This window comes from Seriola aureovittata, chromosome 2, assembly GCF_021018895.1.
Source record: "Seriola aureovittata isolate HTS-2021-v1 ecotype China chromosome 2, ASM2101889v1, whole genome shotgun sequence".
In the NCBI taxonomy this organism is placed as follows: Eukaryota; Metazoa; Chordata; class Actinopteri; order Carangiformes; family Carangidae; genus Seriola; species Seriola aureovittata.
Genome location: NC_079365.1, coordinates 19458291 through 19476118, shown reverse-complemented (window position 1 = coordinate 19476118; position 17828 = coordinate 19458291). Strand labels below are relative to the sequence as shown.

The following is a 17828-nucleotide window of genomic DNA, read 5'->3' as shown; positions in this document are numbered from 1 at the left end:
CAGAAACACTGAAAGGGAGAGGCGACATACAGTATTTCTCAAAGGCTCTGTAAATACGCCTACGTTATAAAATGCATCCGTCATCATTATCACTGTCACCATCATCATCTGCATCACCATTTTGTCTTTCTCACATGAGCGATAATCTGCTCTACAGTTTCGGAGCATCATTTTTGTCCCCTATGTCTGAGCGGTGGAACTGACAGGGGGACAGCTGTCTGCCTGTGTGTTTGCCTGTACTCTACTCTCTATTACCACCACCTCCTTCTGTAATTACAAGCTCCACTGCACACAGGCTCACCATCAGGTGGGGCCAGGGCCACAAGCACAGCACCACCAGCTCTCATCAGTGTGGCATTTTGAATCCCCCCCACCCCCCACCCACCACCACCACCCCACCCCGTGTGAGAGCTGCAGGCCAACAGGAGGCTTTTTGCACATCAGAGGTGCCACAGCCTGCGGGCCAATCAGCCAGTTGGGATTAGAAATGCAAAATTTTGTTTTGTATCATTAGAAGGTTAGCTCACCCCTCATTGATTCACCATCTGGGCATTCTTTCCCTCACTCGCAGTGGCGTGGCTTTTCAGTTGTACTGCATCAGCACTGCACAGCCTACAGCAAGGCGGGCGGAGACAAAAAGATGGAAGGGAAAGATTTGGGAAGATGATCATGGGGTTGGGAGAGGAGGGGTTGGGGAGGTGGGGGGGGTGGGGGGGCAAAGGAAGTGAGGCATGAGCGATATACGGAAGGTGTGGGGGAAAAAAAGAGAAGAATTTAAACAAATGTGTAAGAGAATATGGAAATGGTAGAGGGGTTACACTTAATCACTGGCACCAAAATATCAAAAGTCACTACAAGGTGTCACCTGACGGCCTTATGACAGCGCAAAAGACTTCAAATACAGGAAAGATTAAATATACCATCACAGTTTTCATCAGTCAGACGTCCGTCATTCCCAAAGGCAGATGATGATTTTTTTTTTTTTAACATTAACATTGGTTTAATCCTTACTCATTGTCACGACTCAAACTTTATCTGTTAAACCTTGCGAGAGTCTAATCTCCCACTGAGACCCTAATAATTTATCTCGATGTGGGAGTTAAAGTCTGCGTTAAGACTGCTCATTTGGGATGTTCCACAAGGGTATTTCATTTTGGAAGACAGCGGGCTAAGAAGATTATAAGCACAGTTTTCAATTTATCTCACACACCCTGACTCCCTTTATTGGCTGGGACCCTCTTATCATGCTTTGCCAGGAGCTGGAGCAGCCATTGGCATCTCCCACTGTATCTGCTACTTTGGAGTGGCTGGATTTGATGTAACATTACTTATGTGGTCTTTTTTTCTTCTTTTTCTTTTTATTTTATGAGATGTTTCCCTTTAGTCCCCCAAATTTTGGGATGGAGGGAAGTTTAGAAAATGAATCTAGTGAACAAGAGTCGGTAAAGTGTGCATAAGTTCTATTTATGGTAACTTGATGGAATCTAGTCATCCTTAGAAATAACTTACATCAAAGGCAAATAACATCATAGAAATCTTTATTATGCATCAACTGGTCCTTGAGTGAGTCAGAAAGGGGGAGAGGGAGATAGACAGACTCTCTCTGAGTGAGAGAGAGACAGAGAGAGGGAGAGAGAGACAGAGAGAGAGAGAGAAGTTGCTGATGTAAAAAAAAAAAAAAAAAAAAAAAAATCTGCAGGAGTAAGGATATAAAACCTTGAGACAAGAGGATGCTCCTCTCTCAAACCCGCTGCCATCTCAGTGGTGGAAATGTTGCAGTTGGGGAGGGTCGACTTTGAGGTGACATTGACGCTGTGTAGATGAGAGTGAGGATCCTGCGCTCCATGTTACGTCCCTGCTCGCTTCAGCTCAGACGGCGGCAGCTCTTTTCCCCGTCTTCTCTCCCCTCCTCTCTTTCAGCACCACTCCTTTAAGGACAGCACCTCGCTCTCAAAGACGCATTTGTCCGCCATCCTCACCCCCCCTCAGGATCATATACTATTTGCTCGCTGTCGTCGGATGCAAAGTTTTCACACTGGTTTTATTCTGTAAAAGTGCCAGGAAGTAACTTTTTTTTTTTCTTCTAAATTTTGGATTTTCCCATCGGGGAAACAATCTGGCAAGGAAGGGGATTTTATTGTAAGTATTCTGTTACACATTATGCATTTCATATAAACTACAGATGGATGTGTGTTTGTCGACATACTTATTACAAGTGAGGACCGCGGAGGAATTTGGCAGAGACCGTGCAGATGCGCGGAATCTGGCAGTGAGCGCGTATGTGCGTCTGCACTTCACTTGATGGCGAAGCAGACTTATCTAATAATGGGTCATTGGCGTATTTGATCCTTCACGACATGTTTTAAATGTGCCAAATATAAATGTTTGATCTATGTGTGTGTGTATGTGCGTGAGTGTGTGTGTGAAGAAGATCCCCATAATTCTCTGTTCACTGGATGTCAGCTTGTCTTGAGGTTGTGTCTCTTTGAAGTCAAATGAACCTGGAATATTCACAACTAATAAAATATGAAAAAAATCTAATCGGAATATATATATATATATATATATATAAAAGATTCACTACAAAACTCTGAACGTAACCATGTTGCTTCATATTTCTCCTCACAATTACGCACACGAGGTGATGGACAGTGCTGAGAGTGCGCGCGCTCCATGCCTCATCCGCTAGTCACATTTGAGCTGATGTTTATTTTGCATTTTTTTAAAAGTTAAAATAAATTGAAATAAATAACGTACTTTTTTTTTAAACGCAGGGCCTTGATAAAACTGTCTTTAAATAAAATCGTGCTTCTAATTGCTTTCCAATTAATAGTAATTGATTGGAAAGTGAAATAAAAAATTAAATATTTTGACTCTGTCCTGTAGATATTAGACGAAAGCGTCAGTTCAGGCTGTGAACGCCAGTGAGTTATTGGCCTCTCCAGGTGATTCATTAGACATGATCGTCGCGTCTGACTCCTAAATGTGTTTAATTGCTCTCCTCTTGTACCCGAGCAGTGGGAAGTGGGCTATTGAATTTAGAGCGTAATGAATCAAGGACAAGAGCAGGCTCTAAATTTCTGCTAACATGCATTCACTCCAGGCTTTTCAAAGTGATTCTTATTGCATGAGATGTCTTTATTTGATCCCGTGGGGTTCACGGATCGTGGGGCAGATTGTTTTTTTCCTCTTTCTCTCTTTCTCCACCCCTGAAGAAATGTCATACAATTAAAATGGATGCATGCATAATAATTCTGTAAAATTACATTTTTATCAATATTATTCAAAACATTGCCAATATAAAAGGTTTTTTTTTTTCAGCACAGACCAATACAATGTCGACTTAAATGAGCAATTTGGTCATATCTTTAAACTTAAAATGGATGTTTGGGTTTTTTTTTTTTTTTAACTTCCAGAAAGCAAATGATTATTCTGTTCATGAGGGGAAAGTAATTCCACTTTCAATTAACTGAAATTCAGAAACAGATTTTTTTTTTCAAGTAAAATCATCTCATCTAATAGAGGTCTTCTGATTTTATCTTAATGTGAATTTTTTAACTCTATACATGTTTATTTCTATTTCCAGGGTGGCTGGACCGCTGCTAAGGTGCCTCGGTTTCTGCCACTAATCACTCTCACTGCCTCGATTATTCGTCTCCACTCGGCTGCTGTCTGGGAGCTGGGCGCACAGGACGGAGAAGCTGCTGTCTGTCTGCCTGTCTGTCTGTCTGGACGGTGCTGAAACTCCCTCCTCTACACTGGTCAGGACTATTCGACACGCGCAGTGACCATGGCCACCAACGGGACCAAAGCCTCGGACGGACACGTCTTAACGGAGACGGTGAATGACGCGCCTAGCACCACGCCAAACGACAAACCCAAAACCTTGGTGGTGAAAGTGCAGAAGAAAAAGGAGATACCCGAGAGGGAAACGTGGGGTGGCAAATTTGACTTTCTTCTGTCTTGTGTCGGATACGCAATCGGACTCGGGAATGTCTGGAGATTTCCTTATTTATGTGGAAAAAACGGAGGAGGTAATCAGGAATTCTTGGCAATTTTCCATATATCCACACACCAATAGGAGTGCAAAGATTCCGACATCAAAACCTGACAGTTTGTTCCCGGAGGTTTTTAATTGAAATAAATCTTTAGTGTATTTGCCCCCACATCGTAGCCATGCGTAATTGCGCACAAGCGAGAGCCTGCGCGACGATCTGGGCGCAGTGTGAAACCAGATACTCCTTTTTTTTGATCAAATATCTCAACTGGATTATGTTGAATGTTAATAGTTTATGATTTACCTTCACTTATACACCTTTACATGTCACCTCTCATTCAGGGGCCTTCTTGATTCCCTACTTTTTGACCCTCATATTTGCTGGCATGCCCCTGTTCTTTCTGGAGACGGCTCTTGGTCAGTACACTTCTATTGGAGGGCTTGGAGTGTGGAAACTGGCCCCCATGTTCAAAGGTAAAAAAAAAAAAAGACACTTTTGTGTTATCCTGTTAATTGTTGTGTTAATTGGCTGCTTCATGAAGGCCAGACTCAATAACAAACGCAGGAAAATGATATATTTCTTGGATTTGAGATAGTTATGTAATTAAGAGAAAAATCTATTTTATCCCCCATTAACAACAACTATAAAAATAAAAAAAAAATCTTACAGATGTAATTATTCTTGTTTTATCTAAAGACAAATTTCAAAAGAATTTAACATCATGCCTGTACTCTCCCATTGTTTCAGGTGTGGGTCTGGCTGCTGCTGTTCTCTCCTTCTGGCTCAATATCTATTACATTGTAATCATTTCCTGGGCTATTTACTACCTGTACAATTCCTTCACTGCTGTGAGTATTTGATGTTTAGATCCATGCTGTCTCCTCATAAAAACAGTCAACATGCCCTGAGTGTAATAGGACTTGAATACCTTTTACAAATTTAGGAGGGAGAATCCTTAAGTCCTTTTTCCACACAAGAGGCCCTTTAAATCAGAACAAAGCACAGGTTTTTCTTTCTCTTTTCCCAGGTTGTATTTTTGCATAGTAAACCTTTTAGTTATGTGGCAGGTTGTATTTGCCAACACCTCTTATATAACAGGACACAGCCCTTAACAGAGTATGACATTTATTACTTCCTTTCCCACATAATTAGCGCCTTACACAAGGTATTGATAAATGCATTTGGCGATGAGGCATTCACTCCTCTGAGAAAAGCATGAAATCACAATGTCCCGAATGAGTATCATGGTCTTGGCTGCGCGACAGCCAGAGAGAATGGGACCTGGCGGTGGGAGAGTGGTCCAAGTAAAAAGAGCTGTCTGTGTGATTTTTTCTTCTTCTTCTTCTTCCACCACCCCCCTCCCCCCTTAATTTTCAGGATCTGCCATGGCAGACTTGTGGCAATCCCTGGAACACAGATCGCTGCTACACCAACTACAGCATCGCAGACACCAGAAACCTCACCAGCGCTGTGGTGGAGTTCTGGGAGTAAGCTGGACATAAGAGTCTTTTTGCTCTGGTGTGAACAGAGTTTAGCTACACAGACAGGTCACCTCCCCTGCTGTGTATGATGAAGGATCAGATCAGGGGTCAGAGGCTGATACAGCCATTTGCAAATAGACTCTGACCTTCCTTTATCTATCTACGCCAGGTTATCACTAGTACAGGAAAATGTGCACATACAATAAATGGCCGCAAACAAGCCTATAAGAAAAAAAAACATTTGATGAGTGAATAAAAAAATCGCGTGTAGACATGCGTGCATGCAAGCGTGACTTCCCCTAACTGCGGTGCCTTAAAAAAGCTTTAGGGGTGAGAAAAGAAAGGCATGGAATGGCTCTTTGTGAATATCCAGACACGTGTATGCATATTTGTGCATGCACCAATGCGTGCTGCATGTATGAGATCAAGGCTGCATTTGTGCGTTGAAGTAAGACCACTTTACTCCTTCCCTGCAGACGTAACATGCACCAGCTGACCGATGGTCTGGAGAAGCCCGGGGAGATCAGGGTCCCACTGGCTATCACACTGGCTATTGCATGGGTGCTCGTCTATTTCTGTATCTGGAAGGGAGTCAGCTGGACTGGCAAAGTAAGTAAAAGGAGAGGACAAAGACAGAAACACAACAAAATGGAAAAACTACATCCGCTGCGATTTGAATTTGCATCATTTCACTTGTAGGATCCTTCAACAAGACTTCAGAGTCACTGCTCAAGGTCATAGAACTGGCACAATGACATGCTGGACTATTGTTCAAATAAAGGGATTTGTTATTGCATAACTTCACTTAAATCTTTATTTACCCATTTTTAGTTTGTTTTAGTTTCCTATTAGTTTAGGATTATCTTAAATTTAAGTTCAAAATACAAGTTTAATAAGATTTACCATCATAAAATATTTGAAAATCATAGTAACAACTACAGTGCCTATATTACAACTTCACGAGATAAACAATACAGGGACATGCAGTACACTATCAACTCTACAATATTTTACATGCAATTTCCCTTTAATCCTACTTGAGCACCTACATTTCCCACAATGGAAGACAAAGGAAAACTTGGCTGCTGTAGTGCCATGCTCTGCCCAGTGAGCCACACAATAATAAATTACGACGTTTGCTTTGCTTTTATTCACTTTGTTGCTCTATTTTTTTTTATATGTTGAAAAGTGTCAATGACCGACTCTCTGCTAGCTCACTTCCTACTCTGTAGATTTCATCATGAATGATCTGAAATGTGTTGATGTTGATGGCACAGTGGGAAATTAGTTCATATAGAGGGAAATAGCGCGCTGGGAGCGTGCTGAACCCAACCGTTCTGGGGTCATGGTGCCTCAGGGGAGTGGCTGACTAGGTCACTGTGCTGTGCTGTGGGGATGGTGCCACAGTAACACTGCTCAGTGTTGAGTTGAACAACTTCACTTTTTTCTCTTCCTCTAACAGTTTTGTTGCCTCGCATGGCAAATGTTTTAAGTACAATACTGCTTGAGAGCTGTGTGGTTTCAAAACTTATGGCTTTATCACTGTGTGCCCTACAGGTGGTGTACTTCTCAGCCACATACCCTTACTTCATGCTGTTCATCCTGTTCTGTCGTGGCATCAGTCTACCGGGTGCAATTGATGGGATCCTCTTCTACATCACGCCGAACTTTGACAAACTTAAGGAGTCTGAGGTATGATCTCTCCTTCATCTGCCCTCTCCTTCTGCAGGCCCAGCTGTTTTTGTTCAGGAATACATAAAGCTCTTTAGTAACCACCAGATGTGCAGAGCATTGACTTATACAAACACGTGCTGAATAAGTGCACAATCAACACTGACAGATAATGTTTGTAACAATCACTGTTAACTGCATAGCCAGCAAATACTAGAGAGGATGTCATAAAAACATTAGTGTATTTTCCAGCAACAAACTTATAAAGAGTTGAGTCTCTCTGACGGATATGTACATTTGTATTTTTGTTTTATATCTGATGGAAGCAAATTGTAACGTTTACTGTGTCTCAAATAGCTGTTGATAGGCTGAAGTGTATTTAGGATGATGCTTCTATGTCCAGATAAAGGAAACCCTATTCATATGAATGATTCCTAGATGATGCTGTTTTTTTTTTCTGTAAATACATGAATTAGTGACATCGTGCCAATTCAAGTAGTACATGAGATGAGGCCAGATCAATATGGGAACATGTACTGGGATCAGAGTGGATCAGGACTAGGTGAAACAAGACAGAACTGAGGTGTTACGACTTCCTGTAACAATCCCCAGATTGTGCTATCGCGTCAAAGATCTGTAAGAGACATATGCACATGGCTTGATCAGTCTAACCAGACAAATAGACTTAAAATGAGCTCATATCACCAGTAAGATAAAATAATTTTTACAAGTACCTATTCAGCATCGACGTTACTTGAGCTTGTGTCTGCACCGCCTCTTTCTTTTACCGTCTTTTCTAATCTCTGTGTGCCAGGTGTGGCTGGACGCTGCCACTCAGATCTTCTTTTCCTACGGGCTGGGATTGGGCTCTCTGATTGCTCTCGGCAGCTACAATACCTTCAACAACAACGTCTACAGGTAGGTGATACACAGTGTGGTGCACTTCAGGTTCATTTACCACTTGAATTAAATATCTTGTTAAGAGGACATTTTTACTGTTTCTTAAAAATCAGTCCAGACACAAGGTGACTGTGCAGACGTCTCTTCCTGGGATTATTTTTGGTTTCCTGGCAACATAGTGCCTGCTCTAACATCTATTTTGGGACTATTTGAGCCTCCAGCTCGATTCAGCTTGTTTCTTTTTTTTGGCTCTACCCCCTGTTTGACACTCATAGGCACATACTTAGGTTTGGCTCAATCAGTGTCACACTGTAATGTGTAACTGTACCTGGTCAGCAGCCCAACTATTGTACATACATTTATGGCTCCAACTATTTTGAAACTGCCGAATCTCACTGCCATTTTAAAAGAACAGGTCAGTATAAATGTATTCAGCTGCTGTGCTGCTGCAGGATGCAAAATGGCTTTTTACCGTCCCTTCCCCCCACGCCTCTCGACAATGTGTGACGGGTTGATAAGGAATTGATATAGGCGTGACAATGGCTGCCTTGTGCTTTGTCTCTCCCCTACAGAGATTCTGTCATTGTCTGCTGCATCAACTCCTTCACCAGCATGTTCGCTGGCTTTGTCATCTTCTCCATCGTGGGATTCATGGCCAATGTAACAAAGAGACCCATCGCTGATGTGGCAGCCTCAGGTAATTGCAATCAATGCTGAAACTCGATAGTGACAATAGGCACAGGCAAGAGCTATTTGCAATTGTCCAGAAATTAGCCCTTGATTTTGCTAGATGTGTTGTTTGTCAGTCAGAAAGGAAAGGTTTTATCTTGTCACTATTTGTCAGTTCTGGTTTTTGGGCTTATTAGAAATGAAAAATTGCTAAGTGATTTTGTAATACTCTCTATCCTTTGTAAATGCTCAAGTTTAAGTTTCAGCACTTTTCTCCCAAGGACATAGTTTCTTCTCGTGTTATCCAGAATTGCAATTATTTCACTTTAATTATACCTAGGTATGTTAAAAATCATATACAACACATTTTTACATGAACTGAAACTTTCATTTTTTGCCTCATCATTTATTAATAACCCATTTTAAAAACTAGTCACAATGTCTGCCATATTTGTCCTTTATCAGGACCTGGCCTGGCGTTCTTGGCTTATCCTGAGGCTGTCACCCAGCTGCCCGTCTCTCCTCTCTGGGCCATCCTCTTTTTCTCCATGCTGTTGATGCTGGGAATCGACAGCCAGGTAAAAATAATGAACAGAAATAAAATGGTCTCAGTTGTGGATTTTGAACCACAAATATATCAAAAATGATCATGTACCAGCCTCTGCCAAGGAAATACTCTGACAAGTAAATGTCATGTTTGAGGCTCTATGACTCCTGTTTGGAAACCTTCATAATGTGTCATTGCCATATAAACACATCACTATAAGTATAGTTTAATTTTGTCTTGCTATTACTCTTTTCATGCGAGTTCTAAACCTTAGCAACTGACCTAATGTTTATATTGTGACAAGTGTATTACATAACACAGTTTCAACATGACTCTGCAATCTCTTCAGTTCTGCACGGTGGAAGGCTTCATCACTGCACTGGTTGATGAATTCCCTCAGGTTCTCCGAAACCGCAGAGAGATCTTCATTGCATGCGTCTGCCTTGTTTCTTACATTATTGGACTGTCCAACATCACACAGGTAAAAACACTCTTTTCTTACTGGATAATCTGCTGAGTATCGGACACGTCACTGAGTAGTTGGTTCAAGAACCCTCACAACACCCTCTGACTGACTGATAAGATTGATATATATTGCCATATACAGAACAGTGTGTCTACATTTCGTAAGTTTATCAAGAACCACACGAGTATCTCTTTGGGGCTTTGTCATGCTTTTATAATATTGGCAGGATCTAGTACAAACACTGCATAAGTCCTCATAAGTCTAAAAAACATCTATTTTGCGTGTATTACGAGGCATTTGTTATTTCATATTTCACAAGGCTGACTTTGGATACTAACATGCAAGACCATTAACTCAGTTGGTTCATTGACTCAGCTCACAAAGTGGTGGTTATGTGCAATCCAAAGAGTGTCTGAGTTTAAAGGTCAAGGGGTCAGAATCCCTCTGAGAGTGGTACAGGTCATCTAGCATCATGTTTCAGACTGCAGCAATACAACAGCATGAAACGGATTTTCAACCATGATTCCATTTCACTTATTTTCCCGTTGGCTGCCGGGACAAAGAACGGTTTGTCTGTCCAGCTGGTCATTTTGGTTCAGAGCAAGATGTCTCTGACCTACAGGCCAGACTGCCATGAAGTATAGTTTCTTTTATTAGTGGTGCCCTTACTATTAATGATTCTGATGACCACCTGAGCTATTGTCTAGTGCCACTATCAGGCAAAAACGTATCCTTGACCAACACTTTGACATCCATGACATGGTATCTCTGAGGGCTGTATTTACATACAATTTCCTTTACATGTACATGATCCACAGAGGATGAACCCTAATGCTGTTGGTGACCACCTGAAACTTCTGTTAGCACCATCATCCAGCCACAAAAAGTTCACAACAATGTGAGGGACAGATTGCCATGAATGTCATTCCCTAAGAATTCCTCTTGGGTCACAATCTGGTCAAAATGTCACCCTTTCTGACAAAATATCTCAGATTACCATATAATTTGTGGAGCACATTCATGTTTCGAAGAGAATAAAAAACAGGACAAGATTCATAATTGTGGACTCACTCCACACCAATACCAAAATCGTCATTATGTCTTTTTCTCTTACTAAGACTTTTTAGTCTTATTTTTTCATTACTCAAAGCCAAGATAGAAATGAAAATCGTCTCCAAGTCCAAATTTCCTAAGGGTGGAGGCAAATTATAACATTTTATTCCTATTCCAATCTACAGTCAGTTTTAAAGCAATTATGATTGTAATTAAAGATATTAGTGTCTCTGATAGAACCATCTGTCATTGTACCTAATGAGAATTTTACTATGATGACGCCATTAACAACATAATCTTATTTGATGATTTTTTATTAAAATATTAATTTGAATCTTTCAATAATCATCTGCTGTTACAGACAAACATACACTTATTACTATATTCATCTACAATACTGAACTATGAGCAACAAAAATCTGAACTAATGAATGTTCTTTATATAATAATTACTAACTTTTTGTCCAAGCTCTGCCCTGACATGAGATAACATGCTAGCTGAACAATGTCTTACAAGGTTGTTATAAACACTTTTCTACTCTTTCAGGCTATAGCCCAACATGACAAAAGAGACGTTTAAATACTTTCGTCATTATTTTTTTTAAAACCACTGCTTTATGAAATTATAGCAACTGCTAACCAATGTACAGCAGTAGTTTTATGGAAATCAGAAACAAAAGTAAGAATAAAAAATAAAATTAAAAAACGTGAAGTAACCAAAAGTCAGCAAAAAGTAGCTTCTGACTTCTGATCTACTTGGGAGCTTAAAATGAAGAAATCACTGCAGGCCAAGGTCACGTCTGCCTATGACACTTGAAGACTCTGAATTGTTCCTCTACTTCTGCCACACTGGATTCCCATCATGCCACATGCACAGCCCTGTTAGAGTGAGGCAGTTACCCTAATCGCTGCTGCGGGCTGTATGAAAGTATATCAAGGTTCACAGAGTACGAGCGGACGAACTGCAGCAGGTCTCTTTGAGCTGGATCCCCGTATTTGTCAGATTGCGGACAGACACACAGTGCTTTCAAGGAGACGTTTGATCTACATTGGTCCTGTCTGCACCGCACTATCGCAGCGATGCAGTTTCCACAAGGAGGCCTTAGCACCAATTCTGTCCTCACCAATGAGACGTCACTAACACGCACCAGCCACAGCCGCTGGTGCTCTCGCCCTCAATGTTATTCCACTTGACCAGTTTAGTACTGTCCTGTACGTCCAACACTATAATTGCGTCTTTTATGTTTTTATCCCTTCTCCTTCATCTGTCTCATTGCCTCCTCTTGTTTTCCTCGTCTTTCTCCCTACAGGGTGGACTCTACGTGTTCAAGCTATTTGACTACTACTCAGCTAGTGGAATGTGCCTGCTATTCCTGGTCTTCTTTGAGTGCATCTCAATTTCATGGTTCTATGGTGAGCCACGCTTATGTCTCATTAATCTCAAGGGAATTTTGTCATCTTAACATTTCTGGCCTGAAACATAATGAATTGTGGACTGTATCTATATTTACACAACAATATAGAGAAACAATGCTCACTTGGCTTTATGTCTTGTTCCAGGTGCGAACAAATTCTATGACAACATTGAGGAAATGGTTGGCTACAGGCCCTGTCTGTGGTGGAAGGCCTGCTGGGTGGTTTTCACTCCGCTCATTGTGGCTGTAAGTGTTATCTATGGGTAACATGCAGGATTTAACCAACAACGTACAGGGAAAATAACACCCCATCAAGGACAATATTTACTTTTGAGTGCCCAGCTGAAGGTATAATGTAATACTGAGAAAGGCTGCAACACTATGCCATGGTTTCCCTGTCACTTTAGTTTGATGGCCAAGTGCACACAACCTAAAGCAGTGGAAAAAGATTGCCTGCTGTGGCCAAAGATGATTTAAAACTAAAATCTGAAGTGTTATTGTAGCATTTCTTCATTTCTCTGGAGCTCAGAATTTGGAAACCAAAATGTCAAAACAAGGGCTGCATGTACATGCATTGATGATGATGATGATGATGATGATGATGATGATGATGATGATGCCGACTGAGATCTATGTATCCTGTCCCTTTCTCGTACAGGGAGTCTTCTTGTTTAGTGCAGTGCAGATGGTTCCCCTCACCATGGGTGACTATGTGTTCCCAGCCTGGGGTCAGGGGGTCGGCTGGTGCATGGCCCTTTCCTCCATGTTGCTCATCCCTGGCTACATGGGCTACATGTTCCTCACACTCAAAGGCACATACAAAGAGGTAAGATCAATGTGGGTTCTGTCTAACAGTTGATGCAGTGGTCATTAGACATCAGAAGCAATGAATACTTGCTCTACAATGCACAGAATTTAGTTGTTTTCCTTATAAAGACAGCAAATAGGGTAGGTAAATGCTTATAACAAGTAGAAAACGTACAGATAATATGTATAGATACACACAGAGAAAATATTATTACACTCGGTTGGTGTACTGCGGATATATAGCCACAGATTTCACAGAATATATGCATCACTGTACCCGGCTCTGAGCATTTCACACATCTATTAGCTAGTTTGAATTTTAATCTGCAGTCGGCAGCGAGGCAGGCTCTGTGTTAAGAGTTTCAAGTGGATTACTTGGTATGCAAGATTTTTTTTTTTTTTTTCACTCAGAAATATTATTACATACTGGATGGCAGACCAATCCAACACAGGAGCACAGTGGTGTATTAAACGGGTGCTGATGTGGTGTGAGGATAATGTAATATAAATGTGATACACAAGCCCTGAGGATTTTATAGAAAAGATCGGTTTTAACTACGATGGGAAGCTTAAATTAACATTTAAGGTCAACCGTGTAGATTTTATTTTTATTTTTTTACGAACAGTCTCAAATATGTTTACCAAAATATACTGATCCAGAATTTATATCATCTTCACTTACATTTACAACATTGACATATGGCTGGCGATTGAAGTAGTACCTGATATGTAATTTACACTTCACACTGGATGTGAAAATGTGTCCGCTTCTCCCAATGTAATCTTGTTCTGTGCATTAAAACTGCACTGAGGCACTGTGATTCAATGGTTTTGTAATGAGCAAACAGGCATGCTGGGTAAAGACGGGACAAATTGCCATGAAGAGTAGAGCGGTGATAAAAGGATTAGTAAAATAGAGTTTCTAATTAGTTCTCTTAAACAATTTTAGATGCCTTTTTGCTATAACAACCAGAGTTCTCAGTGAATTACGTTCATTTGTATGAAGGGTGCACTGCATTTTCTTATTGATCTGATGATCCTAATCAATGTCAGATAATACCTTTTCCGGCATGACATCTACATTAAGAGCTTTTTGATTTGCAGTCATCCACAATGCGCAGAATAATAACCTTACATCTATACGGCTCCTGGTGACAGATATAGCTTCATAGCCACCACTGACAGAATAAATGGGCCATAATTGCAGACAGTGCAGCAGAGGCTGTGAGAGGCGATGTGCAGGTGTCACATCCTGCAGTACCATCTGATGGCTGATTGTCTAATTGTAGCAATCAGCCGGCTGATTAGTGCTCTGCACCCAGGCTGACGCTTAGTTTCACAAACACTCCATGTAAATGCCTACGACACCAAAGGAGCCCGGGTCCAAAGCTATCCATAGTTGAGAACAACAAGTTTGAAATGTTCAGATTTAGATGTGTGGGCTCAGGAACTTTGGCCCATGAAACATTTGTTAATGTCATAAATAATGGCTTTTATTTTCCTTTCTCAGCCATATCCGTATATCACATGTGGGGAAATCTATAAATGTCTTTGTATCTTGTAGAAGGATGTTTACACACTTTAGAGCCTGAGGCTACGCATTCATCCAGCTCACAGCTGTGTAGCTGGTGTGTTTTGTTTCAGCTTATGGGTTTGATCACAAACTTTGAGCTGTGTCTCATTGTAATTTCATTTTCAGCTGTGTGGTATCAGTAGTGTTACTTCTCCCCTCTGTGTTTTTCCCCCTCAGCGTCTGCGGATGATGATCAAGCCTGTGGTACTGATGAAGGCTCAGGAAAATGGCCCGGACCAGCAGACAGAAAACCAGAACCAGAACCCTGCTAATGAGGAAGCCTACATCTAGAAACCTCCGCCTGCCTCCGTCTCGACAGCCAGACTGGCGCTCCGTTACAGAAGAAACGTAATCAAGGTTGGGAACGACCACCAGACTTCCATGTCTGCTTTTATTCACCTACCTCCTGGGGACACGTGAGACCAACCTGATTACACAGTTATTTTTAGGGGTTTTTCTGTTTGTTTATTTGTATAATACAGAGTTATAAAACTTAAAAGGAAAAACAAACTACCCAGCAAAGTTGTTGTGATATTATGAATTTCATTATGCAAAAAAGTTAGTCATTATAGAAAAGGAAACGTGACTTAGGAAATTACTGTATATTGAATATATAATTTAAATTTGGAGGCCCACGTTGATTCAATAGTAGGTATTGTGCTACTTTGAAGATATTAATTAATCTACTAAACTACAATTACTGTACAAAGAAAAATATTGGTTAAATGCATTTTGCTTGTACATGAAATAAATACATTAAAATGAATGCAGTGTAGTAGGGAAAAAAAAATGCAATTTGAAAGTTTGTAAAATGAAAATTGAATATTGACCAATTCAAGGCAAAGACAATATGGGAATGTGCAACAGGTAAGGCCAAATCTGCTTGTATGTGTAAAATATATTTTAGTCAGACTATCACTCCCTTGCAGGATCCTGCAGTTCGCCTGAAATGTTTACCACCCATGTCTGGGGCTACCTTTGAAAAGCACAAGTAAAGCATGGAATTTGAAGCGTCCAACTTCTTTTGACTCGATTGAAACCTGTGACCACAGCAAAAATAACTTACATAGGATTACATAGCAAGAGACTGTTATAATTGTTTCTTTGTTTTCTAAAGAACAATAACTTTGTATGTTGTCTGAATCTTTTTTGTAGGATCATTTTTAGGTCGTTTTCTATATGTGAGAGTGAGAAGGACCAAAATCATACTCAAGTTTGAAAGTTTGGTGCAGCCATTTGACCCGCTGACTATATCTGGATTAAATCAAGCACCCCCCCTCCTTTTGTCTCACTATAGAGCATCAGGGTAGTAAAAACAGCATCCGCCTACAAGCACAATTTGGATCTGTAAACTACCACCTTTAACAACAAAGGTGTAGCCATTACAGAAATCCCACATTTGCACTGCGTGTACAATATTTCTGGCTGAGGGGGATTATTTGTAAAATGTAGATTTTCCTTCTCCTAACAACCAGTTAAGTGGAAAGAAAGTGTTGTGTTGCAATAAGCCAATGCTAATTCAGATCCATAATGTTAAACTGTGAATGAGTAAGTTGCAGTGACTGCTGCATTGGAGACTGTATGATGGATTTCTATGATAGCTACCACTATTCCAACTGGAACCGTTTACTTGTATATCTGTTTAGTAACCCACTCCTCAGGAACAAAGGTGGACGTGACCAAATTCTCTCAGATACTACCATTATACACTGAAACAATTAATGCTATATTTAAAAAAAAAAAAAAAAATGCAACTATTGTCAAATTTCTGCCACTCTCTCCTAGTTATCCAACATGCTACGTCGAGCAGCAACAAAACATGAACACATGAATCAGATTAAATAAACATACCTGAGACACACTCGAAAAAGCTGATCCAAATTACCTCTCCTCTGGGTGCTATTCAGCTAGCATCACATTGTTTTCAGTGTAAATGAACTGTGATGGCCTTCACTCAGTCATTGTAGTAGAAGCCATAGCGCGTTTCTACCCTGTGGCAAGTGCAGATTTCCAATATCAGACTCGGAGAGAGAAACTTTGGCTCAGTCAGAGGACAAAGCTGGCACAAGCACTGTTAACACAACAGGACATAGCCACATGCTATATAGGCCAACACCACTGAAACTACTCCTTTTCATAGGGTAAAGGAAAACCTATTATTACATATCAAGTTTGTTCAGCAATATAAAAATAAAACTGTAGAAGCTGACTTTGTGACTGACCACAGATATCACTGTATTACTATGAAGAAAGATTAAGAAAATTTGCTTCTGTGGCAGCTACATGCGACAGGAATCAGGTTGAATCAGTCCCGTTTCTTTTCTTTTATTTATGTTTTTTTTTTCTTTAAAGATATGTGAATTAAAATGTGCAATGACAAAGGGTTCCGTGAATTTTGTATAAAGTTACCATACTGCAGTTTTCTCTCTTGAATGATGTTGTAAACTGGACTGTGTAATACATGTATCTGTGAATGTCCGTACAACCTGAGTTTTTCTTTTCTTTTGTCTAAATGTTGAACAAAAAAAATGTGATATTATTTGCTGTTTTCTGCAATAATATTATCTCAGAAACTAAAGCACATATCTCTCTCAAATGTAAAAATTATAATTACAATAACAGAATAGAGTAATAATAAAGATGATAATAATAATAATAATGTTATAGAAATGTCTAGTCAGAGAATATTGTTTTGTATATTTCTAGCTGTTTCATGGGCCTAATGTAAAATATTCTATGTAAAAAAAAAAATATAATAAATGTCTTTAGATGGTGTTATATGAAAAAGCATGATTGCAATATATGTTATCTGCAAAAATAAATAAAGACCTATAGATTATAATGTCTGTTTAATGTGATCTTTCTGATAGATGAGTAGGGGGTTTCTGTGCATTCAATGTTAAAACATACAAGAAACAATTTTACATTAATTCCATCGAATTGTAAAAAGTTAAAAAACAGAATTTTATGTGTTAAATGGTTGTGACTTTGAAAAGCTACAAGTGCTGACTTAAAAGGTATGGCGCTGCTCTTCAAACATGCTTAATTCATTGTTGAGTGAGATGGTTGTGCGTGACACTGACCTACTCTACGTTATGCTAATGCTCGATTCATTACGTAAGTAGAAAATGAATACGCTGTTAGCTCCACCACCGCAAGAGATGCTCTCAGTAAACTTAGCTGATAGTTTTGGACAAAATGGTTCATTCCACAACAGGATCCTTGTGACACCTGCACTGAGAGCTGCG

At 40.1% G+C, this 17828-nt stretch overlaps 1 protein-coding gene across 2 annotated transcripts; it reads left to right on the top strand.

The window, feature by feature from the left end:
- Positions 1-1739: 1739 nt before the first annotated feature.
- slc6a1b (solute carrier family 6 member 1b) lies at positions 1740-17422 on the top strand. 2 transcript variants are annotated; one of them, XM_056391263.1, is made up of 15 exons: positions 1740-2139; positions 3587-4034; positions 4340-4471; positions 4746-4846; positions 5376-5485; positions 5956-6088; positions 7037-7171; positions 7965-8068; positions 8623-8728; positions 9217-9297; positions 9616-9747; positions 12096-12198; positions 12346-12446; positions 12859-13026; positions 14758-17422. In XM_056391263.1, the coding sequence occupies exons 2-15, from the start codon at positions 3791-3793 to the stop codon at positions 14869-14871; spliced, it is 1764 nt and encodes a 587-aa protein (XP_056247238.1). In that variant the 5' UTR covers positions 1740-2139; positions 3587-3790; the 3' UTR covers positions 14872-17422. The 2 variants fall into 2 exon arrangements, with proteins under 2 accessions (XP_056247238.1, XP_056247230.1); XM_056391255.1 differs by having other exon boundaries at positions 8623-8747; positions 9185-9297.
- Positions 17423-17828: the final 406 nt, after the last annotated feature.

Excerpts from the sequence above, each read along its gene's own strand:
- slc6a1b (XM_056391255.1), top strand. The coding sequence starts at position 3,791 with ATGGCCACCAACGGGACCAAAGCCTCGGACGGACACGTCTTAACGGAG. Across the intron at positions 8,069-8,622 it reads TTCAACAACAACGTCTACAG|AGATTCTGTCATTGTCTGCT; the intron begins GTAGGTGATACA and ends TCTCCCCTACAG. Across the intron at positions 12,199-12,345 it reads CTCAATTTCATGGTTCTATG|GTGCGAACAAATTCTATGAC; the intron begins GTGAGCCACGCT and ends GTCTTGTTCCAG.